Consider the following 27,819-nt stretch of genomic DNA (forward strand, 5'->3'; position numbering starts at 1 on the left):
GAAGAGAGCATGAGAAAGAGGGTAGGAGGAAGAGAGAGGTGGTAGATGAACAGAGAGTGACCGAGAGAGAGAGAGAGACAGAGACAAAGACAGAGAGTGACAGAGAACAGAGAGTGACCGATAGAGAGAGACAGAGGGGGGATGGAGGAAAAAGGGAAGAGAGCGTGACAAAGAGACAGAGTAGGAGGAGAGAGATGGGGGAGAAGAAAAGAGTAGAGACAGAGAGAGAGAAAGACAAAGAGAGAGAGAGAGTGACACAGAGAGAGATAGAGAGAGAGACAAAGACAGAGTGACAGAGAGAGAGAGAGAGACAAAGACAGAGTGACAGAGAGAGAGAGAGAGAGACAAAGACAGAGAGTGACCGATAGAGACAGAGAGAGAGAGTGACAGAGAGAGAGAGTGACAGAGAGAGAGAGAGTGACAGAGAGAGAGAGTGACAGAGAGAGAGAGAGACAGAGAGAGAGAGTGACAGAGAGAGAGACAGAGACAAAGACAGAGGGTGACAGAGAGAGAGAGTGACAGAGAGAGAAAGAGATGGAGGAAAAAGAGAAGAGAGCATGAGAAAGAGGGTAGGAGGAAGAGAGAGGTGGTAGACGAAAAGAGTAGAGAGAGAGAGAGAGAGAGGAAGAAAAAGGGAGGAAACATGAGAAAGAGAGAGTAGGAGGAGAGAGATGGGTAGAGAAAAAGAGTAGAGAGACAGAGAGAGAGAGGGGGGTTGGAGGAAGAAGGGAAGAGAGTGTGAGAAAGAGATTAGGAGGAGAGAGATGGGGGAGAAGAAAAGAGTAGAGAGAGAGAGACACAGAGAGAAAGAGAGAGGGGGGGTGGAGGAAAAAGGGAAGAGAGCATGAGAGAAAGAAGAGAAAGAGAGGACTGAGGAAAAAGGGAAGAGAGCAGAGAAAAAGAGAGAAAGAGAGGGACTGAGGAAAAAGGGAAGAGAGCAAGAGAAAGAGAGAAAGTAGGAGGAGAGAGAGATGGGGTAGAGGAAATGAGCATAGATGGAGAGAGTAAGAGAGAAGGAGGGATGGAGGAAGAAGGTTAGAGAGAGTTAGAAAGAGTAGGAGGAGAGAGGTGGTAGAGGAAAAGAGTAGAGAGAGAGAGGGAGGGATAGCTGAAGAAGGGAAAAGAAAGACGAAAGGGGTGAGAGAAAGAGGAAGAAGAGAGGAGGTTGGACGAAGAAGGAAAGAGAGAGAGAGAGAAGGATGGAGAAAGAAAGACAGATAGACAAGGAAAAGAAGGAGCAAACAACGAGAAAGAGATTGAAAGAGCGGCATGAGAGAGAGAGAGAAGAAAGAGAAAGAGAGAGAGAGAGATGGGAGCAAAAAGGAGCAAATTACGAGAAAGAGATTGAAAGAGGGGAGAGAGAGAGAGAGTAACAGAGTCAGAGATGGACAGAAAGAGACAGAGAGATGGTAAAAAGAAAGAATTAAGGAGAAGAGGGGCAAAGAAAGACAGACCGACAGGGAAAAGAAGGAGCAAATAGTGAGAAAGATTGAAAGAGGGGAAGAGAGAGAGAGTAAAAGACAGAGAAAAGGGGGGACGAAGAAAGACAGACAGGGAAAAAAGAGGAGGAAATAACGAGAAAGAAATTGAAAGAGGGAGAAAGAGAAATGGAGATAGTAAAAGAAAAGGAATTAAAGAGAGAGAGGAGGGTCGAAGGAGGACAGATAGACAGCGAAAAGAAAGGGATTGAGAACGGGGAGAGAAAGAGAGAGAGAAAGACTTACATCGTAGGCCCCGGCCTTGATCTGTTGATACAATTTGTGCTGATCCTCGTCCCAGAACGGCGGGTATCCCACTAACAGGATGTACAGAATAACTCCTAATATGGGCAAAGAGGAAAACGTATTAGGAATCAAACCAACATGAGCTTATTTGATTTGAAACTACAATACGGCCATTTCTGGTACAGCTAAGCTAAGAAAACTCAAATTTAAGACGGGTTTGTAAAAAGGTGGGCACATAGTTTTGTTTAAAGGGCCCGTATTCCACCATTTTCTCGGGATGTAACGATATCCAAATCTCATGATATTTATTGCGATATTTTGTAGACGGGACACTTTTTTGCTTTTAAAATACCTTGACAAGATTTTAGCGTGAATTATTTCCATCATAATCCCAAGAATTCAATTAAAAACGTATTTCTTCATATTGTCTGTGCTGAAATGAATCATGGGAAATGTAGTTTTTGATGTTTATAAGCCGTTTCTACTATAAAACCATGCGTTTAAGCAAAGGAACTTGTGATTCGATATATTGTGACAGACCACGATATTATTTTTTAGACTTTTGACGATAGAATATCACAATATTTGGGTTATTGTTACATCCTTGCTATTTTCTGATCTATATTTCTGTTATAATGTCGTGTAATCACCGAGGTGGGACCAAGTCGTTGTTTTGCAAGTCTCAAGTCTTTGACCTCAAGTCCGAGTCAAGTCACAAGTCAAATGCAGGCAAGTCCAAGTCGAGTCTCGAGTCACTGGCCCATAAGTCCAAGTCAAGTCCAAGTCGTCTGCTTTGAGCTTCAAGTCATTTCAAGCCTTTAGATTTTTGGAATTTATATGAATTTTAAGCTCAATTGTACCTAAAAAGTCACGGTATATTTATATATTTGAGTATTTATATATAGTATGAGTTGTAGAAATGTAAATTTTTCCTTTTTAAATGTCAAGATCTTAGTGTGAATCATTACGGTCAGAACAGAAATAATTCAGATTTAAAAGTGCTAAATAACAGTTTGTCGTGTAGTTTTGCACTGAAATGGAAGGATCATGTTTTCTGTAGTTCCCTCTGTTTTACTACATTGTTCTGTATATTACTGTAGTACTTTCGAGGATACTATGTCACAGTACTTCAGTTACATCCAAAGTCAGTGTTGGGAAGGTTACTTTTAAAATGTATTCCCCTACAGATTACAGATTACATACCCCAAAATGTAGTTTGTAACGTAATCCATTAAATTACTTAAAGTGAGTAAAGTAATCTGAATACTTTGGATTACTTGATATTGTTATGCTTTTGAAAACAACATGAATGTAACAACTACATCCTGAAAATTCTTGTTTGTTCTCTTCAAATTGTCTGTTGAGCCCAAGTCTCCATGAACAGACAACTGTTTACTGTAGAGAAGTAAAGACCAGGAAATCTTAACATGAGATATTTGTTTTGTCTGTGAAAATAAAATAAAAAGTCCTGTCTTTACTTAAGCATTTTAAAAATATTATTGATAGAGAAATAATTTATATATGAAATCACTGCTGCCTTAAATTATGTCCACCTACTGTTAGGTGTCATATTGTCTAGACCAGGTTTAGTCCTGCTTTTAGACCTGGTTCAATCCTGGTTTAGACCAGGTTTAGTCCTGCTTTTAGACCTGGTTTAGTCCTGGTTTAGTCCTGGTGTAGTCCTGGTTTAGACCTGGTGTAGTCCTGGTTTAGACCTGGTTTAGTCCTGGTTTAGTCCTGGTGTAGTCCTGGTGTAGTCCTGGTTTAGTCCTGGTTTAGTCCTGGTTTAGTCCTGGGTTTAGTCCTGGTTTTAGTCCTGGTTTAGTCCTGGTTTAGTCCTGGGTTTAGTCCTGGTTTAGTCCTGGTTTAGTCCTGGTTTTAGGCCTGGGTTTAGTCCTGGGTTTAGTCCTGGTTTAGTCCTGTTTTAGTCCTGGTTTTAGTCCTGGTTTAGTCCTGGTTTTAGTCCTGGTTTTAGTCCTGGTTTAGTTCTGGTTTAGCCCAAAATGTGAAAACAGGAAAATACCGCTGTGTAATCCATTTATTTCAACAAAGTAACTGTAATCACAGTAATTGTAACTGAATACAGTTACTCATAAATTGTACTCTGATTACGTAATCCCAGTTACATGTAATCCGTTACTCCCCAACACTGTCCAAAGTAACAAACGGAGAAGTGGGACGGACATGTTCCAGTTTGTTCCTTTAAAATTCAGCATCACATTTATCAACTGTAAAGAGAAAAGTATTTTCTAAAAACATAAATTTTTTTTAGGAGAAGCATCAGGTCTTCTCAAGTCACAGGCCTCAAGTTGGAATCAAGTCCCAAGTCACTGACCTTCAAGTCTAAGTCTAGTCCCAAGTCTTAAAAATAGTGACTCAAGTCTGACTCGAGTCCAAGTCCCCACCTCTGTGTCCTCATCACAAACAGACCTGGAGTTGAGTTTTGTTTCATTCACACATTTTTAACTCACAAACTCAGCGTATTTAAACTGAGTTCCACCTTGTGATGCGGTAAAGTGCTCCACTGTGTTTTTAAACTCCTTCAAAATACACCTTCACTAGAATCATTTGGATGATTTTAGACCTGGAAATGCCGATCTGTACTGAATTAAAAAGTAAAATGTAGCTGTTCAACTTGAAAACTACCGCTTCATGACATCACAAGGTGGAACAGAGCATTTTGAGCTTTAGAGACGTAGACAGACTAATAATAAAAGATTACTTAAACATGTGTGAATGAAACAAAACAACTCCAGGTCTGTTTTTGAGAAGGAAACAACATTATAACATGTCAAAAAGCTCATAAGAATAGATTTTGTGTAATACAGAACCGTCAAATGATTTCTAAATAAAATTGTTGTTATTGTTGTACTCTATTGTATTTTATTGTTTTCTATTCTATTCATCTATTGTTAAGTCTTGCGTAATGTTTGAAACTTAAACCTACCACAAGCCCAGATATCCACAGGTTTCCCATAAGGATCTTTCCGCAAAACTTCTGGAGAAAGGTAACCAGGTGTACCGGCGAAACCTGAAAAACACAAAAGAATTTCACTGTTAAAAATGACAAACAACTCTTAACCACCTCACATTTCTCTGTCCATCAAACTCAGATCAAATGTACATAGATTATACGGTGTCGTTTGTTGTTTTTGTTGTCATTCCCTTATAATTATTTTACGATTTTGTGGATTTATGAAGGTTTAATCTGCAAAACTTCCCCAATTTCTTTGTTATTTGAGTGGTCATGTCTATCAGCCCTCAAACATTTTCAAATATTGTTCGGTTTAGAAAACATTTGTGCACGTGATCCATCATAAAAAATGTGTTCTTAAAGGTGCACTGTGTAACATTTCTGGCGGCCACTTGCTCGTCTCCATGGAGATGTTGTTGCTTTGCCTGGAATGTCCCTGTACGGCATTAAACGCATCCATCTTGCATTTACTCAATAACCTGGGTTTTTGTTTACCTAAAAACTTGCATTCTTACTGTGAGTGGGCTCGCCTCCGCACAGATCTGACATGTAACTTGGCCCTGTTGTGTCGCCTGCTGTCTCCGTAGATGTATATAAGTGTAATGCCGCACTGTGGGACATTCTGGTAATGAGCCCTCCAGCAGAAAAGTTACGCAGTACCTTCAAATATGTATATGTGTATTTTTTCACTTTAGATGTGACGCAAAACAACAGTTTTCTTCATTATTTGTCTCCAAAACCAAAATGAAAAAAAAAGATTCGTTTTTTTCAGTTTTCGAGTTTATGTTTAAATTAATAATGGAAGAAACAAATAACGACTGTTTCACGTTTCAGTGACTTAAACTGTGATGCCGGACTGAACCAGGAGTAAACCAGGACTAAAACAGGTCTGGGACCAGACCAGGACCAGAACCAGGACTGAGACCGGGACCAGGACCGAGACCGGGACTGAGACCAGGACCAGACCAGAACTGAGAACAGAACTGAGACCAGAACTGAGACCAGAACTGAGACCAGGACTGAGACTGGGAACAGGATCAGGACCAGACCGGAACCAAACCAGGACCAGACCGGGACCAGGATGGGATTTGAGGACCAGGACTGAGACTGGTACCAAACCGGGATGACCGGGACCAACGGACTGAGACCGGACTGCGACCGGGACTGAGACCGGGACTGCGACCGGGACCACCGGGACTGACCGGGGGAAACTGAGACCGGGACTAAGGGACCAGGACAAGACCAGGACCAGACCGAGACTGTGACCAGGACTGAGACCGGGACTGAGACCGGGACCGAGACCGGGACCAGACCGGGATCAGACCAGGACTGAAAACGGTTTAGTCCTGGTTCAGTCAGTGGTTTTATATTGAAAGATTAATGAACGACTGATACACAGATTGTCCTGTATTACACGAAATGGATTCTTGTGAGTTTTTAGCCAAAAGCTCAAAATGTTCTGTTCCACTTTGTGATGTCACTGTAGTTTTCAAGTAAACAGCTACCTTTTAATTTTTGTTAATTCCAGGTCTAAAATCATCCAAATGATTCTAGTGAAGGTGTATGGAGTTTAAAACCACAGTGGAGCACTTTCTGTATTACTGCATGACATCACAAGGTGGAACTGAGCGTAAATTTGCAGTGTTTGTGCATTAAACGTGTATGAGTGAAACAAAACACAACTCCAGGTCTATTTGTGACGAGGAAACATTAAAACAGCTCAGAAAATTGCGTAATACGGGTCCTTTAAAACACCAACGTACTATTTTCGTCATTTATCCAATTAAATCAAGAGTTTATTTGAACACCAAATTTTATAAACAAGACAGTTTCCACATTTAGAACCAAAACACTGAAGCAACATCATAAGAACACGTCTAAATGCGTTTATAAAGTTTACACAAAAGTCGATCTCTGCTTTTCCACATAAAAACGCCCGAGAAATAAATTGTACTTGATTTAGATTTCCTCATTTGTCTCAGCGCCGCCTCGGGGGCTTCAGACTCCCAGGTTGAATGGGCCAATCTCGCGCGTTGAATTTTTAATGCAGGAAATGTTGACAGTTTTGTGAATGGCTGGAGTTATGGGTTAAAGTGGATGACGACAGCGCAGAGGAGAGAGCTACAGCGCCGTTTTCTCATTCTCATTCCGCTGCTGATGTAGCGCCCCGACACGGACCGTATAAAGAAGTGGACTAAAGGAGCGTGACGGCAACTATAAGCGGCTCCAGTCAAATGAAGCTCACCGAGGCTGGCAGTTATAGAAGAAGCAGTCAGACATAAAGAAAGAGTAGTAATGTAGTCTATACTTGAGTAAAAATGGAGGTATCTGTAGTAAGGATGGGCATTCGATGAAATTAATCGATCATCGGGAGAATTAACAATCGATTATCAATGAATCATTAATGTTTTTATATTAAACTGATCATCATTATTATTACTACTAATCTGCCTAAATAAATTCAACTTTACAACATATAAACCATAATTACTCCAGAGCAGGCATGTCCAAACTACGGCCCGTGGGCCAAATGCGGCCCTCAGACAAATTTTTCTTGGCCCTCAGGCTTACAGGAGAATTGGCCCAAATTACCTTGCATCAATTAAAAATGAACTTTTTATTGCAAGTTTTTTGAAAATCTACCTTGATAGAGTTAATATTTAATATGTAGTGTGTGGTTTTAAGGATTTTAGCATGAATAAAGGACTGATGAATCATTCTAACATGTTAAACATGCACATATTTCAATTATTCACTGTATTGAGCACCAGTCTACGACCCTCAATTGGCCCTCTGGTTTGTTTGTGTTTAGATATGTGGCCCTTGATGAAAAAAGTTTGGACACCACTGATCTAGAGCCACATGAGCCCGTTTGACATTATAATGTGTTTAATTCAGTTTTGCGCAACTCTCACAGAAACAAAACTTAAAACTGCATGGCTCATTTGCATAAACGAAGCAAAAAAAAAACCAACAGTTCTTGTGTCGCTGATGCGGTTCAGCTTCCTGTCGGACTAAAAGACACGACTCAGTGGAATACAGGTTAGTGTGACCATATTTGCGTTTGTCAAAATCAGGACACTGTACGGGGGGTGGGAGGTGGGGCCTCGTCATTGACATTGCGCGACTCTCTCCAGACAAAGCTTTTTAATGTTTTTTGGTGTTTTGAGGTCCCTGACACCACCACTGGACACCGAAACATATGTGCTGCTTTGTACACTGTGCACATGGCCTCACACTTGTCCAGACCGGAACGGAAAGTGTGGAATTTCTGGTACAAGTCATCGTTAAATATGCATTTGCACTTCAGCAGGTTGCAGACTGACCGACTCTTTGTGTCTGCTCGCTCCTTCTGAGTGCAGAGAGCAACGAGAGACGCTGAGTTTAATGGCCCAATGAAAAGTAATGAAAATCTGAACATTTGCATCACTTTATTAAAAAAAAAAAAAAAACGTGGACAGCCAGGACAGGACGTGGAAAACGAACATTTGGTCACCCTACATTCATACATACACAGCAACCTACATTCAGTTTGTCAATTAAAAATGAACATAATCGACGCAATTCTTAATGATCAATTATCGATTAATCGACTAATCATGCCCATCCCTAATCTGTACTTTACTGAAAGGTGCACTGAGTAACTTTTTGGTTGGGGGTCAGTTCAGTCACTTGCTTTTTTCTATGGAGATGTAATTGATCTGCCTGGAATGTTCCACAGTGTGACTTTAAACAGCTCTACTTTACATTTATTCAATTACATATAGTGGTTTTATAGCTCAAAAATACATAGAAAAACAGACTCTGACTGTGAGCGGGGTCGCGTCTCCACAGATCTGACCTGTAACTTGGTCTGGTTTGGTCTCCATGAAGATAGAAAGGTTTAATGCCATACTGTTCATGAAGAAAAGCATTTGATGGACCCTCCACTAGAAAAGTTACACAATGCACTTTTAAGTATACTGCAAAGTGGACACATACTACATTTCTGAACAGAACTGAAAAGTAACAGTATTTTCATTCTTATTTGAGACCTGCTGAAAAGGCTCTGAGGGTTTATTTTTAACACGTTCGTAGGCTGAGCAAACAAAAATATACAGATAAAAACAACTAGAAAAAACTCAATTCCCTCGTTTCTGTTGAACAAAATTCATCCCAAATCTGCGTTTGAAGCTTTATTAGATCTCAAAATGTGCATGAAATACTTACACTTTTTACTCTCTAAGTACATTCTTAAACTGAATACTTTTTCATTCATGTCATACTTTTATTTGAGTACTTTTTTTGCTCCAGTATCTGAAAAAAATGAAAAAAATGAGTACTTCTTCCACCACTGTGTAGGAGTAAATTTGGAGCCAGGTCCATATCAGGAATTGGAACTTATTTAAGGTCAAAATATCAAAATAAAAACCTTATAATCATGTAGACGGGGTTAATACGAACATTTCCAAACCAAAATGATGAGGCTCACTGCAGCAGTTTCAAAGAGGGGGCGACAATAGTTCAGTGTGAAGTCATCCTCCTTTCTAAACACAAACGTTTCCTCCAGTGAAATGTTAATTTTATTTGTGTACTTTTTAACATGTTGTCACTGACATCCACCCACAGCTCCCTGTTCACTGTCTTATCTTTAAATATTTACTCATATTAGCATGACTCAACAAAAACCACAAAGAGAAAAGTTTGGACAACAGAACGCACGGCTCCAAGTTGTATAACGCGCTTACACCACGGCTACAAACTGAAATGTGCCACCTGTGAATGTGAAAAGCCTGTTCCTGCTCTGTAAATGTCTCAGATATTTCAGTTATAGTTATTTCTGCGTTTTAAATGAAGCCCCTTTTCCTCAGACGTCGCAGCTCGGAACTCGGGAGAGATTGGAGGAGACTGAGCAAAGATTCCGAAACAAATCCACTGAAACAAATCCACGGAAACGATCTGCGTCCACACACGTCGTTTCTGTGTCTGCAATCCTTCCCTATCCACACAGCTTTGAGCATATTTGTTTACGTTTTACAGAAATGAAACTTAAAACCACATGGCTAATTTGCATAAACTAAGCTAAAAAAAACAGCTCGCTATTGTGTTGTTGACACGGTTCAGCTTCTGTCGGACTAAATGACACGACTCAGTGAATATGAGTGTTGTTTCTGTGACAGAGGGGTGTTCTGCTGATGGTGAGTCTGTTCTGTGTTTCTGTTACGTTGGAGATGGTTCATGTTAAATTTTTCAGAGATTATACGTCTGCAGGTCGTACACATAGACAGTATACCGTATTTTCCGGGTCATTAGACGAGCTCTTAAGCTTCTAACCGCATCAAAAAAGCGCTCTATACACGAATCCACTCGGGTCCCAGTACGATTCAGTAAACTACAAAGCCGCACCACCCGCAGCGCACGCAACACACGGAGCAGACAGCGACCGCACAGCGAAAAACACCCACAGACACACTCATCACTCCACGCCACGAGGAACGGAACGGAGGAACGAACGAAAAAGCGAGTGCGACGTGCCACTTCTAGACACGACTGAACATGAGTCACTGCGAACACGCGACAATCCGTTGATCCAGACAGCAACTCCCTACACGCCACAACTGACAAAGCCCAGAGTCACCGTGAACGCCACAAACAAACAAAACCACTCCATCACACTGTTGTGTTTCCTTTAAAGTCTGATGCAGTTTATTTGTGAAAAAAGTTTGAAAATAGACCATTTAATAACAGTGCGTCTTATAATCCAGAGCGCCTAATAGTCCGGAAAATACGGTATATGAATATATTCTAGCCTCTCAGCGTTTTGGCGGTGAATTACTTTGATACGCTGATGTAGGTCTGTGTGTCGCGGTGTTTTCAGGCGTCCACACTGTGCCGGATCAGATCTGTACTCAGATGAATTCGTGGGAGCCGGCGGCACCAGATCGTTCCGTCTCTGGAGCCGTTTTCAATCGGATTAGTGTGGACGAACACTGCAGCCGCAACGAAAACGACTCGAATACGTACTAGTGTGGACGGGGCTCAAGACGGCTGCGCCCAGTGTCACTTTTAAGTATGAACTGTGTTTGTGTTTTCATTGTGTTTGGACGGTTTGGAGGTTTAAATGATAATTCCAGTCATTGTGTCACTGCAATACTTTACTGCATCTGCATCACTGCCTGTGGGTTTGGCAGGCGGTGTCGTGGTGAGGCCAATATTGAACACAGACTTGTTTTAAACGGGTGTTGCTAAACGTCCCGAGGGTCACTAACAGAAGATAAACAACATCAGTAACAGCTCTGCGGATGGGGTCCACATTTTTCTTCAAATCGGACAACGTGAAACATGATAAAACGCTTGACGTGTGGACATGACGTCACATCCGAGTGGGAGACGGACGGATAAACAAACCGAACCATTTGTTTACCCGTCGCTATGGTGATGTCATGGCGATGGCAGCAGAGCAGTGATATAAAACAGTGATTTGGCTGTTGCCGGAACTACTTGTTTTAACGCACAGAAGTTAGACATTGGAATTCTCCCTGACCGTGGCACTGCTAAGCCCATTTTTATATTTTCTGTACTTTCTGTTCAACTCACAAGAACCGTCTGAACCGAGAACAGGCCGAGCCCAGCCCAGCATACTGATAAAAGATGTTTAAGATTTCAAAATGGGCAAGTCAGGACTCAACATGGAAGCGACGTATCATTCAACAAGAGCTATTATTTCAAGTTGTTAAAACAAGTTTGATCCAAAGGTGTCATTATTATTACTCATTACTTATTGCATGTTTATGTGTGCAAGTGTGACACATTATGATTACAGTTGAAGGTCGTATATTACACAAAATTGACTCCAGTGAGATTTAATCCATGTTATAATGCTGTTACCTCATCAAAAACAGACCTGGAGCTGTGTTTTGTTTTGTTTAATTCACACATGTTTGAGTAACCCTTTATTATTCGTCTGTCTATATCTCCAAAGCTCAAAATGCTCTATTCCACCTTGTGATGTCATGAACCGATAAGATTTCAGCTTCCTTTTACCTTTAGTTCAGTAGAGATTGGTAATTCTAGGTAGAAAATGATCCAATTCTAGTGAAGCTATATGGAGTTTAAAAACAAAGTCAAGCACTTCCGACATCACAAGGTGGAACAGTGTTTTCTGTTTGAGAGAAGAACTCAGAAGAAGAACTAAATATGCAGGTTTGTGTGTTAAACATGTGTGAATGAAACAAAACACAACTCCAGGTCTGTTTTTGAGGAGGTAACAACATTATAACGAGTTGAAGCTCACAAGAATCAATTTTGTGTCAGTGGTGGAATTAGAAATTTAGGGGGCTCTAGGCGAACTTGAGTTTGGGGCCCTCACTATAATGCACAGTTAGTTAGTTACTTTTTATTTATTAATTTAAATTTAATTTATTTTATTTTATTTATTTATGTATTTATTTTATTATATTTTTATTTATTTATGTTTTTAATTATTTATTTATTTTATATATTTATTGTCTCCTTTTCCCCATTGTTCTTGAGACACACACATCTCTATTTATTTGAATTATGTTGGATTGGAAACGTGCCTTATTAGTTAGGTAGTCTACTACAAATCCAGAACTGAAAGTATTTTTAATTTTTTTCCTAGTACAATTACATCCATTACATATGATTATTATTATTTTTCTTATGATTATTGTTAAAAGTAAAATACTCTCATTTAATGTCATATTGAGAGAAAATCATTAGTGGCACTGAGGGCAAATTGTTTGGGGGCCCCTCCAGGTTTGGGGGCCCTAAGCAGACGCTTACTTTTGCCTAATTGTAGCACCGCCTCTGTTTTGTGTACTTTAGGATCTTTTAAGGTGCATGGTGTAACTTTTCTGGTGGAGGGTCCGTCATCTGCTTGTTTCTATAGTAATTTCTCTGTCCGGAATGTTCCACAGTGTGACATTAAACAGCTCTAACTTACATTTATTCAATTACAGGTGGTTTTATAGCTCAAAAACACTTAGAAAAACAGGCATTCTGACTGTGAGCGGAGTCGCCTCTCCACAGATTTGACCTGTAACTTGGTCTGGTTTGGTCTCCATGAAGATAAAAAGGTTTAACGCCACACTGTGAAACATTCCAGACAAAGCAATAACATCTCCATAGAGAAAAGCATCTGACTGAACCTCCACCAGAAAAGTTACACAATGCACCTTTCAGAACCAACTCCCAGACCTAGTTTTAACTATAAATACATGTACCGTATTTTTCGGACTACAAGGCGCACTTAAAATCCTTTAATTTTCTCAAAAATCGACAGTGCGCCGAATGTATTAATTTTGGTTTCGCTTACTGACCTTGAACTGATTTTATGTGGTACACGGTGCTCAAAAATCTGTCAAAATGTTTTAGTACTTTGGTAATTATGAAGCCGCGCCGCTTGATGGATTGTCGTGTTCTTTAGTCCAACAGAAGCTGAACTGCATCAGCGCACAAGGAGAGAGCCGTTTTTTTCAGCGCTTATAGTTTATGCAAGTTTGCCACGTAATTTTAAGTTTTGTTTCTGTAAAATGTAAACAAATGTGCACAAAGCTGCATTAAACACATTATAACTCAATGTATATTTGAGTCCTCCCAGTAGGAAATAAAAGCAAACTTAAAATTATCCACCCACATTCACATTCATAATTCACATTCATCAAGACAGGGAGGCAACGTTGGGCGAATTACGCAACGATCTGCAAATGGATCGTGGAGCCTGGGCTAAGGATCAGTCTCAAGTGTCGTCCGTTTGTTTTGATTAATGTTCCTTATAATCCAGTGCAATTTATGTATGAAAATAGACGAGAGAATTCAACATTATTGATATTACGATTTATAATCCGGTCTGTCTTATAGTCAGTGTTGGGAAGGTGACTTTTAAAATGTAATCCCCTACAGATTACAGATTACATACACCAAAATGTAGATTGTAACATAATCCATAAAGTTACTGAAAGTGAGTAACGTAATCTGAATACTTTGGATTACTTGATTTGCTGTAGAGAAGCAAAGACGAGGAAATCTTCACATAAGATGTTTTGTCTGATAAAAGAAAATAAAAAATCCAGTCTTTACTGAACCAAATTAAAAATATTACTGATAGAAGCGGAGGAGACATGGTCCTCAGAGCATGGTTTAGTCCTGTTTTAGACCTGGTTTAGTCCTGTTTTAGACCTGGTTTAGACCTGGTTTAGACCTGGTTTAGACCTGGTTTAGTCCTGGTTTAGTCCTGGTTTAGACCTGATTTAGTCCTGGTTTAGTCCTGGTTTAATCCTGATTTAGTCCTGGTTTAGTCCTGGTTTAGTCCTGGTTTAGTCCTGGTTTAGTCCTGGTTTAGACCTGGTTTAGACCTAGTTTAGACCTGGTTTAGTCCTGGGTTAGACCTGGGTTAGACCTGGGTTAGACCTGGTTTAGTCCTGGTTTAGACCTGGGCTAGACCTGGGTTAGTCCTGGTTTAGTCCTGGTTTATTCCTGGTTTAGGTTTAGTCCTGGTTTAGTCCTGGTTTAGTCCTGGTTTAGTCCTGGTTTAGACTTGGTTTAGACTTGGTTTAGACTGGTTTAATCCTGGTTTAGACCTGGTTAGACCTGGTTTAGACCTGGTTTAGACCTGGTTTAGACCTGGTTTAGTCCTGGTTTAGTCCTGGTTTAGTCCTGGTTTAGACTTGGTTTAGACTGGTTTAGACTTGGTTTAATCCTGGTTTAGACCTGGTTTAGACCTGGTTTAGTCCTGGTTTAGTCCTGGTTTAGTCCTGGTTTAGTCCTGGTTTAGACTTGGTTTAGACTTGGTTTAGACTTGGTTTAATCCTGGTTTAGACCTGGTTTAGACCTGGTTTAGACCTGGTTTAGACCTGGTTTAGACCTGGTTAGACCTGGTTTAGTCCTGGGTTAGTCCTGGGTTAGTCCTGGTTTAGTCCTGGTTTAGCCCAAAATGTGAAAACAGGAAACTCCCGCCATGTAATCCATTTATTTCAACAAAGTAACTGTAATCCAATTACCACTCACTGAAACAGTAACTGTAACCGAATACAGTTACTCATCATTTATACTCTGATTACGTAACTCCGGTACATGTAATCTGTTACTCCCCGACACTGCGCTTATAGTCCAAAACTTACGGTACTGTAATATTGCGAATGTGTGTTTGTGTGTTTTAATTCTTTGTGTTTTCTTACCAAACCACGCCTGCTGGTCTCCCTGCACTTCGATGGCGAGGCCGAAGTCTGCGAGCTTCACGGCGGCTCCCTTCATCTTACTGGCCAGCAGCAGGTTTTCAGGCTGAGAGACAAAAAAACCAAAACAAACCGCAGTGAGACACTCGCACCGCCGCGCTGCACATTTACACACCGAAAAAACAACCACGCGCGGGGGAGGAACGAGAGCCGGGATAGAGGGATGGAGGAGAGAGGAGAGGGGAAAAAAAGAGAAGGAGACATGTAAAGAGGGGATGGGGAGAGGAGAGATAAAGAGTTAAGAGAGAAAGGTGGAGAGGTGTGAAGAAGAAGGGATAGGTAGGAGAAAGACAGAGGTAGAAAGAGAAATAGAGAGAAGAGAAAAGAAGAGAGGAGGTAGAAATGAGGACGGAGAAGTGTGAAGAAGGGATTGGGTAGAGAAGAGATAGAACAATAGAGAGGAGGGAGAGAGAAAAGGGAGAAAAAGGGAAGGAGAGGTGTGAAGAAGGGATGGGGAGAGAAGAAAGAGGTACAGAGACAGAAAGAGAAATAGAGAGGGAAGAAAAGAAGAGTGGAGAGAGAAAAGGGGAAGAAGAGTGTGAAGAAGGGATGGGGAGAGGAGAGTGAGAGAGATAAAGAGATAGAAAGAGAAAGAAGAAAGAAAAGAACAGAACAGAGGAGGGCCTAAAGGGGCTGGAGAAGTGTGAAGAAGGGATGGGAGAGAGAGATGAAGAGATAGAGAGGATACAGAGAGGGGGACAGAAAAGGTGGAGAGGTGTGAAGAAGAAGGGATAGGTAGAGGAGAGAGACGGAGGTAGAAAGAGAAATAGAGAGAAGAGAAAAGAAGAGAGGAGGTAGAAATGAGGACGGAGAGGTGTGAAGAAGGGATGTGTAGAGAAGAGTGAGAGAGATAAAGAGATAGAAAGAGAAAGAGGAAAGAAAAGAACAGAGGAGGGCCTAAAGGGGCTGGAGAAGTGTGAAGAAGGGATTGGGTAGAGAAGAGATAGAACAATAGAGAGAGGAGGGAGAGAGAAAAGGGAGAAAAGGGAAGGAGAGGTGTGAAGAAGAAGGGATAGGTAGAGGAGAGAGACGGAGGTAGAAAGAGAAATAGAGAGAAGAGAAAAGAAGAGAGGAGGTAGAAATGAGGACGAAGAAGTGTGAAGAAGGGATTGGGTAGAGAAGAGATAGAACAATAGAGAGAGGAGGGAGAGAGAAAAGGGAGAAAAAGGTGGAGAGGTGTGAAGAAGAAGGGATAGGTAGAGGAGAAAGACAGAGAGAGAAAGAGAAATAGAGAGGAGAGAAAAGAAGAGAGGAGGTAGAAATGAGGATGGAGAAGTGTGAAGAAGGGATGTGTAGAGAAGAGTGAGAGAGATAAAGAGATAGAAAGAGAAAGAGGAAAGAAAAGAACAGAACAGAGGAGGGCCTAAAGGGGCTGGAGAAGTGTGAAGAAGGGATTGGGTAGAGAAGAGATAGAACAATAGAGAGAGGAGGGAGAGAGAAAAGGGAGAAAAAGGGGAAGGAGAGGTGTGAAGAAGGGATGGGGAGAGAAGAAAGAGGTACAGAGACAGAAAGAGAAATAGAGAGGGAAGAAAAGAAGAGTGGAGAGAGAAAAGGGAAAGAAGAGGTGTGAAGAAGGGATGGGGAGAGGAGAGATGAAGAGATAGAGAGGATACAGAGAGAAAAAGGTGGAGAGGTGTGAAGAAGAAGGGATAGGTAGAGGAGAAAGACGGAGGTAGAAAGAGAAATAGAGAGAAGAGAAAAGAAGAGAGGAGGTAGAAATGAGGACGGAGAGGTGTGAAGAAGGGATGTGTAGAGAAGAGTGAGAGAGATAAAGAGATAGAAAGAGGAAAGAAAAGAACAGAACAGAGGAGGGCCTAAAGGGGAAGGAGAGGTGTGAAGAAGGGATGGGGAGAGAAGAAAGAGGTAGAGACAGAAAGAGAAATAGAGAGGGAAGAAAAGAAGAGTGGAGAGAGAAAAGGGGAAAGAAGAGGTGTGAAGAAGGGATGGGGAGAGGAGAGACGAAGAGATAGAGAGGATACAGAGAGAAAAAGGTGGAGAGGTGTGAAGAAGAAGGGATAGGTAGAGGAGAGAGACAGGAGGTAGAAAGAGAAATAGAGAGAAGAGAAAAGAAGAGAGGAGGTAGAAATGAGGACGGAGAAGTGTGAAGAAGGGATGTGTAGAGAAGAGTGAGAGAGATAAAGAGATAGAAAGAGAAAGAGGAAAGAAAAGAAACAGAACAGAGGAGGGCCTAAAGGGGCTGGAGAAGTGTGAAGAAGGGATTGGGTAGAGAAGAGATAGAACAATAGAGGAGGGGAGAGAGAAAAGGGAGAAAAGGGGAAGGAGAGGTGTGAAGAAGAGATGGATAGATAGATAGAAAGATAGAAATGGGAAGTCGGAGAGAGAAAGAAGAAAGAAGAGAGAGAAAGGAAAGAGGAGAGAGCAGAGGTATAAAGAGGTAGAAAGACAAAAAAGAAAGAGAGAGAGACAGATGAGAGAGGGTAAGAGAAAGAAATTAAATTAGAGGGGAAGAAGGAAGAAAGGGAGAGGATGGGTAGAGGAGAGAGAAAACGATAGAGAGAGAGAGAGAGCAAAAGGAGAAAGATAGTTGCATTCTTAATTTAAGTTTACGTTGTTTTCATTTTTAAATAACATTTATACGAGAGACAGAGAAAAGAGAGAGAAGAGAAGAGAGGAAGAAAAAGAAATGGAATAGAGGAGGAGGAGGGGGTAGAGAGGAGAGGAGAGGAGAGAGAAACTATTGTCATTTTCAGTTTCTGCTTTGGAATTGGTTAACATTTTGCATCAGAAAAGGCTGGACTGTTTCATTCCTATTTTAAAGGGATGGTTCAGGTTTTGCCGAGATCCTGGTCGGGTTTGGTGCTGAGGAAAGTAGTTCGGCAAGTTGTGCTGGGGACAGTATAATAAAGCGTTTTTCTTCTCAAAACAATATGCGTTAAAAAGAGTGATACATTTGCACCACAAAACCTCCGTCCTCTAAAAAGTCAGACCTCATAATCACTTGGCGCTATTTTCTCTCCGTACGTATCACTGCGCACGGCCGCCAGGTGACAGCCGCGCACGGATTAATCATTTTCTTCAGTTGTTCGGCAGTGTTTACTTGTTCAGACCGGTCACGCCGCGACGCGAGACAGCTAATGTCAGAGCTAGCGTGATAGGTATATAAGCTTGTATAAGATACATAACTATATATATCTAAAAAATGGTGCGAACTTGCGATTTTCCGGGCTGTAACAACAAAAATCTGTCTGAATCTCCGCACAAATTTCACCGTTTTCCTGTAACAGACGTATATTCGGGTTCAAAAACATATCCCATTGCCTCTGTGCTAAAATCAATTTCTTCATCATCGGTGTCGTAGTTAAACATGTTGTCATTAACATTTCAAGCAGTTAACAAAGTGAACCAGGCGCGGGTGTCACCTGGCGGCCGCGCGCAGTGATACGAACGGAGAGAAAATAGCGCCAAGCGATAATGAGGTCTGACTTTTTAGAGGACGATGGTTTTGTGGTGCAAATGTATCACTCTTTTGAACACATATTGTTTTGAGAAGAAAAACGCTTTATTAGACTGTCCCCAGCCAACTTGCCGAACTACTTTCCTCAGCACCAAAACCGGCCAGGATCTCAGCTCACCGGACGCAGATTTATGTCAAAAAACCTGAACTATCCCTTTAAGTGTTTTACTTTTTAAAATAACAAATAAAAAAATGAAACTCATCCCTGCGTGTGTGTGTGTCGGTGTGTGTGTGTGTGTGTCGGTGTGTGTGTCGGTGTGTGTGTGTGTGTGTGTGTGCGTGCGTTAGGTAACATCCACTCTCCCAAGTACAGAACAGATTTGTATAATGTATTATATAATACAAACACAGACCGAGAAACAGAATAGAAACAGACAGAGAGAAAGAAAGACAGAGAGAGAAGAGACAGTAGGGAGGAAGGAAAATGCAAGAAGAGGGAGAAGGAGAGAGAGAGAGTGAGGGGGACAGTAGGGAGAAAGAGATAGAAGAGAGGAGAGAGAGAGAAGGAAAGGGAACAAGAGAAGGAGTCTTAGAGAGCAATTGAGAGAGAGAGAGAAAGAGAGAAAGAGATATAACAGCAGAGTAAACAGATAGAGACAGAGAGGAAGAAGTAGGAGATAAGGAGAGAGAGAGAGAAAGAGAGAGAGGAAAATGCAAGCAGAGAGAGACAGAGAGAGTGAGGGGGTTAGTAGGGAGAAAGAGATAGAAGAGAGGAGAGAGAGAGAAGGAAAGGGAAGGGAACAAGAGAAGAAGTCTTAGAGAGCAACTGAGAGAGAGAGACAGAGATACAACATAGTAAAGAGAGAGAGAGAGAGACAACATAGTAAAGAGAGAGAGAGAGAAAGAGAGAGACAGAGATACAACATAGTAAAGAGAGAGAGAGAGAGACAACATAGTAAAGAGAGAGAGAGAGAAAGAGAGAGAGACAGAGATACAACATAGTAAAGAGAGAGAAAAAGAGAGATACAACATAGTAAAGAGAGAGAGAAAAAGAAAGAGATACAACATAGTAAAGAGAGAGAGAAAAAGAAAGAGATACAACATAGTAAAGAGAGAGAGAGAGAAAAAGAGAGAGAGACAGAGATACAATACAGTAAAGAGAGAGAGAGAAAGAGAGAGAGAGATACAACAGAGTAAACAGACAGAGAGGAAGAAGTAGGAGATAAGGAGAGAGAGAGAGAGAGAGAGAGAGAGAGAGAAAGAGAAAGAGAGAGAGAGAGAGAGGAAGAGAAAGATGAAGAAAAAGAGATGAGAGAGGTGTAGAAGAGAGAACAGATACATGTATGAGAGGGAGAGATAGATAGAGAGATAGAGAGAGAGAGAGAGAGAGATGGGGGGAGTGAGCTATGATGGAAACAAGAGAAAAACCCCTTATATGGGCATGGGTCGGTCGCCATGGTAACCGCTGGGGAGCCGTTTTAAAGCTGCCGACTGCATGCTAAACGGAGAGAGCGATGAGACGAACGAGAGAGAGAGAGAGAGAGAGAGAGAGAGGAAGAAAAGAAGAGAGGGGAGGATGGGGAGAGAGAGAGAGGAAGAGAGGAGAAAGAGAGGAGGAAGAGGAGGAGGAGGAGGAGAGGAGAGTCGCGGGACATAAAGGCTCACTCAGGATAAAAGAGACAAATCGGAGCTGAGCTAAAGCTGACTGCGCTAATAATGCAAAACGTGAAACAAAAACGCGACACGAGAACGGGCATCTGGGTTAAATACAAGTCGAGACGTAAGGTTAAAGGGTGGGCGACTGTGACAGAAATTACACTGATGTTTACACAATTTTATTATCATTTTTAAATAAAGAAGTTGACGTCCAGTGTTGTCGGTAAAAGTCTGGGGTTTGGAGAAGAGCGAGGACCGACCGGAGAAGAAGAAATGTGAATATTTTTATACTTAAATAGCCTTTTTTTAAATTATATTTTATATATAACTGGTAGAAGTAGTAGTAGTAGTAGTAGTAGTAGTGGCAGTAGCAGTAGAAGTAATAGTAGTAGTAGTAGTAGTAGAAGTAAAAGTAGTAGTAGTAGCAGTAGCAGTAATAGTAGTAGTAGTAGTTGTTGCAGTAGAAGTAATAGTAGACGCAGAAGTAGTAGTAGTAGAAGTAGTAGTAGTAGTAGTAGTAGTAGTAGTAGTAGTAGTAGTAGCAGTAGCAGTAGCAGTAGAAGTAATAGTAGTAGTAGTAGTTGTTGCAGTAGAAGTAATAGTAGAAGTAGTAGTAGTAGTAGTAGTAGTAGTAGTAGTAGAAGTAGTAGAAGTAGTAGAAGTAGTAGTAGTAGTAGTAGTAGTAGTGGCAGTAGCAGTAGAAGTAATAGTAGAAGTAGTAGAAGTAGTAGTAGTTGTTGCAGTAGTAATAGTAGTAGTAATAGTAGTAGTAATAGTAAGTAGTAATAGTAGTAGTAGTAGTAGTAGTAGTAGTAGTAGTAGTAGTAGTAGTAGTAGTAGTAGTAGTAGTAGTAGTAGTAGTAGTAGTAGTTAGTAGTAGTAGTAGTAGTAGTAGTAGTAGTAGTAGTAGTAGTAGTAGTAGTAGTAGTAGTAGTAGTAGTAGTAGTAGTAGTAGTAGTAGTAGTAGTAGTAGTAGTAGTAGTAGTAGTAGTAGTAGTAGTAGTAGTAGTAGTAGTAGTAGTAGTAGTAGTAGTAGTAGTAGTAGTAGTAGTAGTAGTAGTAGTAGTAGTAGTAGTAGTAGTAGTAGTAGTAGTAGTAGTAGTAGTAGTAGTAGTAGTAGTAGTAGTAGTAGTAGTAGTAGTAGTAGTAGTAATAGTAGTAGTAGTAGTAGTAGTAGTAGTAGTAGTAGTAGTAGTAGTAGTAGTAGTAGTAGTAGTAGTAGTAGTAGTAGTAGTAGTAGTAGTAGTAGTAGTAGTAGTAGTAGTAGTAGTAGTAGTAGTAGTAGTAGTAGTAGTAGTAGTAGTAGTAGTAGTTGTAGTAGTAGTAGTAGTAATAGTAGTAGTAGTAGTAGTAGTAGTAGTAGTAGTAGTAGTAGTAGTAGTAGTAGTAGTAGTAGTAGTAGTAGTAGTAGTAGTAGTAGTAGTAGTAGTAGTAGTAGTAGTAGTAGTAGTAGTAGTAGTAGTAGTAGTAGTAGTAGTAGTATTCTGCATCTCTAAAGCATAAAACTATAATAAATGTGGAAGATGAATCCAAGATGGCGTCACTTGGTTTTCAGTGGTCTGTGCTCATTGGCGCATGGGGCCAACATTTTTTTTCACTTAAGCATTTCCTTCGTCAGTGCAGGCGAACTCCTCTCCCCTGTGACGTCTGCGTCGTGCACAATGTGAAGCATTTGGACCAACCAGAGCCAGAGCTGCTGGAGCAGCGTGAGGTTAAGTCTTACAAAGATCACTTTGAGGAGTTAACATTTTTTAAAAGTTTATGTTGTGAAAATAAAAAAGAATCCCTACAAAATCTGACCTGTGTGAATGTTGTCAATGTCCTGTCATCCAAACAGGGGCAGTTTGGATTCATTCATTGAATTCATGTGTTTTTTAGATGCTTCTAAAGCATTTAATCGGATTAATCATGGGAAACTATTCAACAAATTAACCGAGGTGTTCCAGGGTACCTCATTAGAATACTTGTTTTCTGGAATACCTGTCAGTCCATGCAGGTGAAATGGGGTGATTCTACTTCTGACTCTTTTAGGGTCAGTAATGGAGTTCGCCAGGGTGGAATCCTGTCTCCCCTTCTGTTTAATATCTATGTTGATGACCTGTTTGTGCAGCTGAATGAAGGTAAAACTGGATGTTTTGCTGGTGATTATCTGTATAATCATTTAATGTACGCAGATGATCTAGTGCTGCTGTGTCCTTACAGTGCAGGTCTGCAGCAGCTTTTAAATATCTGTTCTCTGTTTGGATTTGAATATGACATTAAGTATAATGCTCGGAAAAGTCACGTTCTGATTGTTAAAACAAAAGTGTTTTCTCTGTGTGCGGGAGTGCCCTCCAACTCACAGATGAGGTCAAATATCTTGGACATTATGTCACCAGTGACCTCTCAGATGATAGAGACATGTACAGGCAGCAGTGTAAGACTTATAGTCAGGCCAATATGCTCGTCCGCAAGTTCTCCATGTGCTCCAATGATGTCAAAATTGCACTTTTTAAATGTTTTTGCTCACCTTTGTATACTTGCGCATCTTTGGCGCAACTATAAGAAAAAGAGTTTGCAGAGTTTGACAGTGGCGTATAATGACTCTTTGAGAATATTACTGAAAGTGCCAAGGTTTTGTAGCGCCAGTGAAATGTTTGTAAATTGTGATGTGAGACCCTGTGCTGTCACAATCAGGTGTTGTATTTATTCATTTATGTGTAGAGTTGTGAATCTGAGTAATCAAATCACTGAAGCTCTAGTGTGTCCTGTGAGGAGCTCTGTCAGATTCACCTCTGAGCTGTGGAGACACTGGCGTCTTGTCTGTAAACATTATAACATGCACTGTATTTATCTTTTTATTCTTACTATTGTTTTTTTAATACTATGAACCAGATATCATGTGTTCTTAATAAAGATTGAATTGAACTGAATTGAATCACAAAAAATGCATTGCACTCGAGGGGAGAATTCTTTCTTTCTTTCTGCTCCCGGAAGCTGCAGTACCTGGAGTGACCACTGGATAAGGCGGGGGACACCTTATCCATGCTCCAAAACCCAAGATGCTCTTTTCCACCTTGTGATATCACACAGTGGTAGTTTTCAAGTTAGCAACTTACTTATTCTTTGTCAGTCAGTTTAGATTGGCAATTCCAGGGCTGTTTCCCAAACTTTTTTCTGGGTGTCCATATTTTGGTGGATTTGACCATTATGATCATTGAACTTTAATGAGGATATTTTATTGTTGACTGAGTGATCGTGTCTCTCTGAACAATTAGTTACTCAAGTTTTAAACAATGAAAAACAGTAATTAAAGCAGCGATAAAAGGATCCATACGTCGCCTATTTGGACATTAAATTTAGCTGATTTCTTTTTCTTTTCAACATTCAATTACAACAGCAACATTGGAACAAAACAGTCAATAAAATAATTACAAAAAGATTAGAAATTATACAAAACATGTCTTAACATTTCAACTTTTCTAATGAGATAGATGGGCCTGTCTGCATTTTTGTAGTGCGTTCCATTTAGATTTGTGAATTAAATGTGTATAAATACAAAGAAAATATACAGAAAATGCGTTTATTACGAGCTCATTCTATCATAGTATGTTCCATTTGAAAATGACTGCAGTATTCAAATCAGTAAGTAAGTACTGAAGCCCATTACGTCCAATCACAATGAAGTTTACAACGTCGGTCATAAAAACACTCGTATTGACTTTTGATTGCCTGAACACTTAAAAACATATGCTCTGCTCTTCAGTAATCAACCTCTCCATCTCTACATCCCTCTTCCTCCACTTCCTCCTCCTCGTCTCTCCTCCCTCTCTCCTATGATGTCATCCGGGTTGTCCTGGCAACTCCCGAAGTCCATCAAAACCCTGCTCTCCATTCATTACACAGCCAATTTACCCCACTGGGCTGCGAGCGTGAGGCGGCCGTACTGTCTCTAATCCTCCGCCGTCTGATTTTCTCCTCACGTCATCGAACCGCTCACGTGCTCATGAGTCACCGTTATTTCAAATACGAGCCCAGGCCGAGCCGAGCGACGCACACGCGGACATGGAGCAAGGTTAGGGATAAGGAAAAGCACGCAGCCTGTGGGAATGATACGGGATTGACAATATGCAATGGAAATTACAGTTTACTTTGTCTTGTATCGAACAATTTGCATTTTCTTATAAAAAAACAAACAAATAAACACGACTTTCTTTGTTGATTAATGAGTTTATCTGAAGAACTGTTCATATGTGACGTTAACAGTCTGTTGTTCTGTTCTATCGTTATTACTAGAACTTGACTTTCAACATGAAATGTGGGTTCCTGGTCTCTGATTTTATAAACTGAATAAATTTTATATGTTTTTTTTCTTCTTCTTTACGCAATTTTTGGCTGGTGCGACATATACTCCGGAGCGATTTATAGTCGGTATATATGGGGTCTTACCGTTTTAAAAAAGTATTATAATCACAACTGAACCTGTGTTGCCAGAGCCTAAACCTGCAGATACAGACACATCCAAGTTTGTATCATTGTCAGTTTATGCACAAGCCTCGTGTGAAAACTCAGAACCTCCAGAATTCCCTCCCTGAGCTGCACAGGCTGCACTAGCACTCACTCATGATCGGCTGCAGGTTCTGGGGTTTAGGGAGCGACCGTTCAGATCAGAGAGAGACATTTTAGATTCAAACCAACTGGATTTCAGCTCTGAAACTGGCAACGCAAACGAGAGAGTCACGTGAGGCTCGTTCTGCTTTGGATGATCATCTTAAGAACCAAAACATCAAATTATAATCTAAATATATGACATCATGTTTAACGCTTTTGTAATTAAGAATAAATCAGCATTACAATTGTTATGAGTAAAAACTACATTTGATTTAAGAATGTTTATCTTTTATCTGGGGACACAGAAAGTTCAAGTTTACGAAATTTACCCAAACTCTTGCGTACAATTTCAAAATCTCCACGGAGATGTTATTGCTTTCCCTAGAATGTTCCCTGGTACGACTTTATTCATTACAGATGTTTCTATTGCACAAAAATACAGTAATTCCTTCTGTGAAAAGGGACGCCTCTCCACAGATCTGAACTGTAATGTAGTGTAGTGTAGTGCTGTACCCTGCTTGTTGGTTTAATCTACACTGTGGAACATTCTAGACCAGGGGTGTCAAACTCATTTTGGTCCGGGGGCCGTATCCAACCTACTTTGATCCTAAAGGGGCCGAATCAGAAAACTCATGTCATATAAACCCCAAAAATAACAATAAGTTCAAATATTTGTGCAGAGAAATGCAAATCTGTTACAGAAATCTTTTTTAATTGATGAACTCTTTCTTATTATAATATTATGAACAACCTGAAACTTTAAGAAAAATTCAATTTCAACACAATATTTTAACATGAACTTGTATGCAAACAGGAATAAGTAAATTTTTCTTGGAAAATCCTGCACTCGGTTCCACTTTTCTCATTTTTTACATTTTTCTGATGAGGTTGTCACGGTCAACAGTCAAAACGATCGTCCTTTAAGAGCGTTTGGAAAGAGACAAGTCTTCATTTGTGCTGCTCTGGTGGGAGGGGCCACGTACAGAGACGCTGGAGATGCTGCTCTGCTCAGCACCACAGAAAATTACCAATATTTTAATATTTTATTATTTATTTATTTATTTCGGTCACAGGTATATTTTGACATTAATTCATAAACAGTCATATTTAACATATACAGACCGAAAAGGTGCAGGCTGAAGCTTAAGCTTATTATGCCTTTACCCTTTATTCCTTTGTCAGAGCTTCATCTTGACACCAGTTCATCTTCAAAAATACAGCAGGATAATAGAAAATATAATAAAAATATTTTAGTAGAAAATCACCCAAGGGCCACATTAAAGGTCTTGGAGGGCCGGATCTGGCCCCCGGGCCTTATGTTTGACACCTGTGTTCTAGACAAAGCAATAACATCTCCATGGAGACAAGCAGGTTCTACTAGAATCGTTACACCTTTAATTAACATAAATAAGGCAGAATTTTAATCACTGCTATTTAATAGGAGCAATAAAAATCAATCAAATATCCGACTACAGTCTTCTTCTTTTTCCCTTTTCCAAACCACAAACTTTTTACTAACCAGACCCAAGTTGATCAATGACTATAATTATGAAATCTCAAACCAGTTAAAATTCACTTAATTACACTGCCTTAACTCGAAACCATTACAAATTTTATTAACCTACTACTAGGACTGTTGGGCAAGTGACTTTAACACTGTAATGTGTTATTTATGACGTGTTTCTGTCATTTCAAAGTCATTCTTTACATTACAATATTACTGTGTTTAAAATGTGAAATATTACACGACTATTGCAGGACTTTTACGTTACTCTCACCAAAATAACTGTGAAGATGCTGAACTTTTGCGCCGTACATGGACTGAACCAGGACTAAACCAGGACTGAACCGAGGACTAAACCAGGACTAAACTAGGACTAAACCAAGGACTAAACCAGGACTAAACTAGGACTAAACTAGGACTAAACCAGGACTAAACCAGGACTAAACTGAGGACTAAACCAGGACTAAACTAGGACTAGGACTAAGAACAAGGACTAAACCAAGACTAAACCAGGACTAAAGTAGGACTAAACTCGGAATAAACTAGGACTAAACTAGGACTAAATTCGGACTTAACCAGAGCTGAACCAGGACTAAACTACGTCTAAACCAGGACTGAACCGACAACTAAACCAGGACTAAACCAGGACTGAACCGAGGACTAAACCAGGACTAAACTAGGACTAAACCAGGACTAAACTAGGACTGAACCAGGACTAAACCAGGACTAAAGTAGGACTAAAGTAGGATTAAACTCGGACTAAATTTGGACTAAACTAGGACTAAACTCGGACTTAACCAGAGCTGAACCAGGACTAAACTAGGTCTAAACCAGGACTGAACAGACAACTAAACCAGGACTGAACCGAGGACTGAACCAGGACTAAACCAAGACTAAACCAGGACTAAACCAGGACTAAACTGAGGACTAAACCAGGACTAAACTCGGACTAAACTCGGACTAAACTCGGACTAAACTCGGACTTAACCAGAGCTGAACCAGGACTAAACTAGGTCTAAACCAGGACTGAACCGACAACTAAACCAGGACTAAACCAGGTCTAAACTAGGTCTAAACTAGAACTAAACTAGGACTAAACCAGGACTAAACAACTAAACCAGGTCTAAACTAGGTCTAAACTAGAACTAAACTAGGACTAAACCAGAACTGACCCAGGTCTAAATCAGGTCTAAACCAGGACTAATCTTGGACTAGAACTTGGAATCTACGACCGCCCCTGAGAGAACCCCGAGCCCGTGGAACAGAGTCTCTGCGAGGCGCGATCAGGCGTCAGATGCGGTCAACTCCGTGGAGCGTGGAGTTCTGCGCCGGTCCTTTCACCCGCGGTCTCCTGACGGTCTACACGGGCGCACCTCTGGCGTCTCATCGCTGCTGATATCGCAGTGATTTTAGCGAATTTGTATGAAGAAAAATGAAAAACCCACCACTTCAATCCAGGTTAAAAAAGCATTGTAACCAAGTAAAATATTACAGTTTTTTCCCTGTAATGCCGAACATTACTGCGTTAAAAAGCAATGCATTACGGTAATTCATTACTTTTATAATGTGTTACTCCCAACACTGACTACTAGTGATGTAACAATTATCAAAATATCGTGATTTCGCATCGTCCAAAGTCTCACAATATACTGAATTACAAGTTCCTTTGCTTTAATGCCACAGATGTCAAACATAAGACCTTTAATCTGGCCCTCGGCTGA

At 40.5% G+C, this 27,819-nt stretch overlaps 1 protein-coding gene across 24 annotated transcripts in view; it reads right to left on the reverse strand.

Moving 5' to 3' along the window:
- Positions 1-27,819, reverse strand: part of LOC110159519 (calcium/calmodulin-dependent protein kinase type II subunit gamma) — a 207,204-nt gene that overhangs the window by 59,167 nt on the left and 120,218 nt on the right. For all 24 annotated transcript variants that reach the window (XM_055150345.1, XM_055150335.1, XM_055150332.1 and 21 more), the window contains exons 7-9: positions 14,877-14,979; positions 4,672-4,755; positions 1,725-1,819 (exon numbers count right to left, since the gene is read on the reverse strand). In XM_055150345.1, coding sequence (XP_055006320.1) covers positions 1,725-1,819; positions 4,672-4,755; positions 14,877-14,979 — 282 coding nt within the window. The remainder of the gene's footprint in view (positions 1-1,724; positions 1,820-4,671; positions 4,756-14,876; positions 14,980-27,819) is intronic.

The sequence above is a fragment of the Boleophthalmus pectinirostris genome, unplaced genomic scaffold (assembly GCF_026225935.1).
Source record: "Boleophthalmus pectinirostris isolate CB_2022bp ecotype Guang Dong unplaced genomic scaffold, ASM2622593v1 HiC_scaffold_14, whole genome shotgun sequence".
In the NCBI taxonomy this organism is placed as follows: Eukaryota; Metazoa; Chordata; class Actinopteri; order Gobiiformes; family Gobiidae; genus Boleophthalmus; species Boleophthalmus pectinirostris.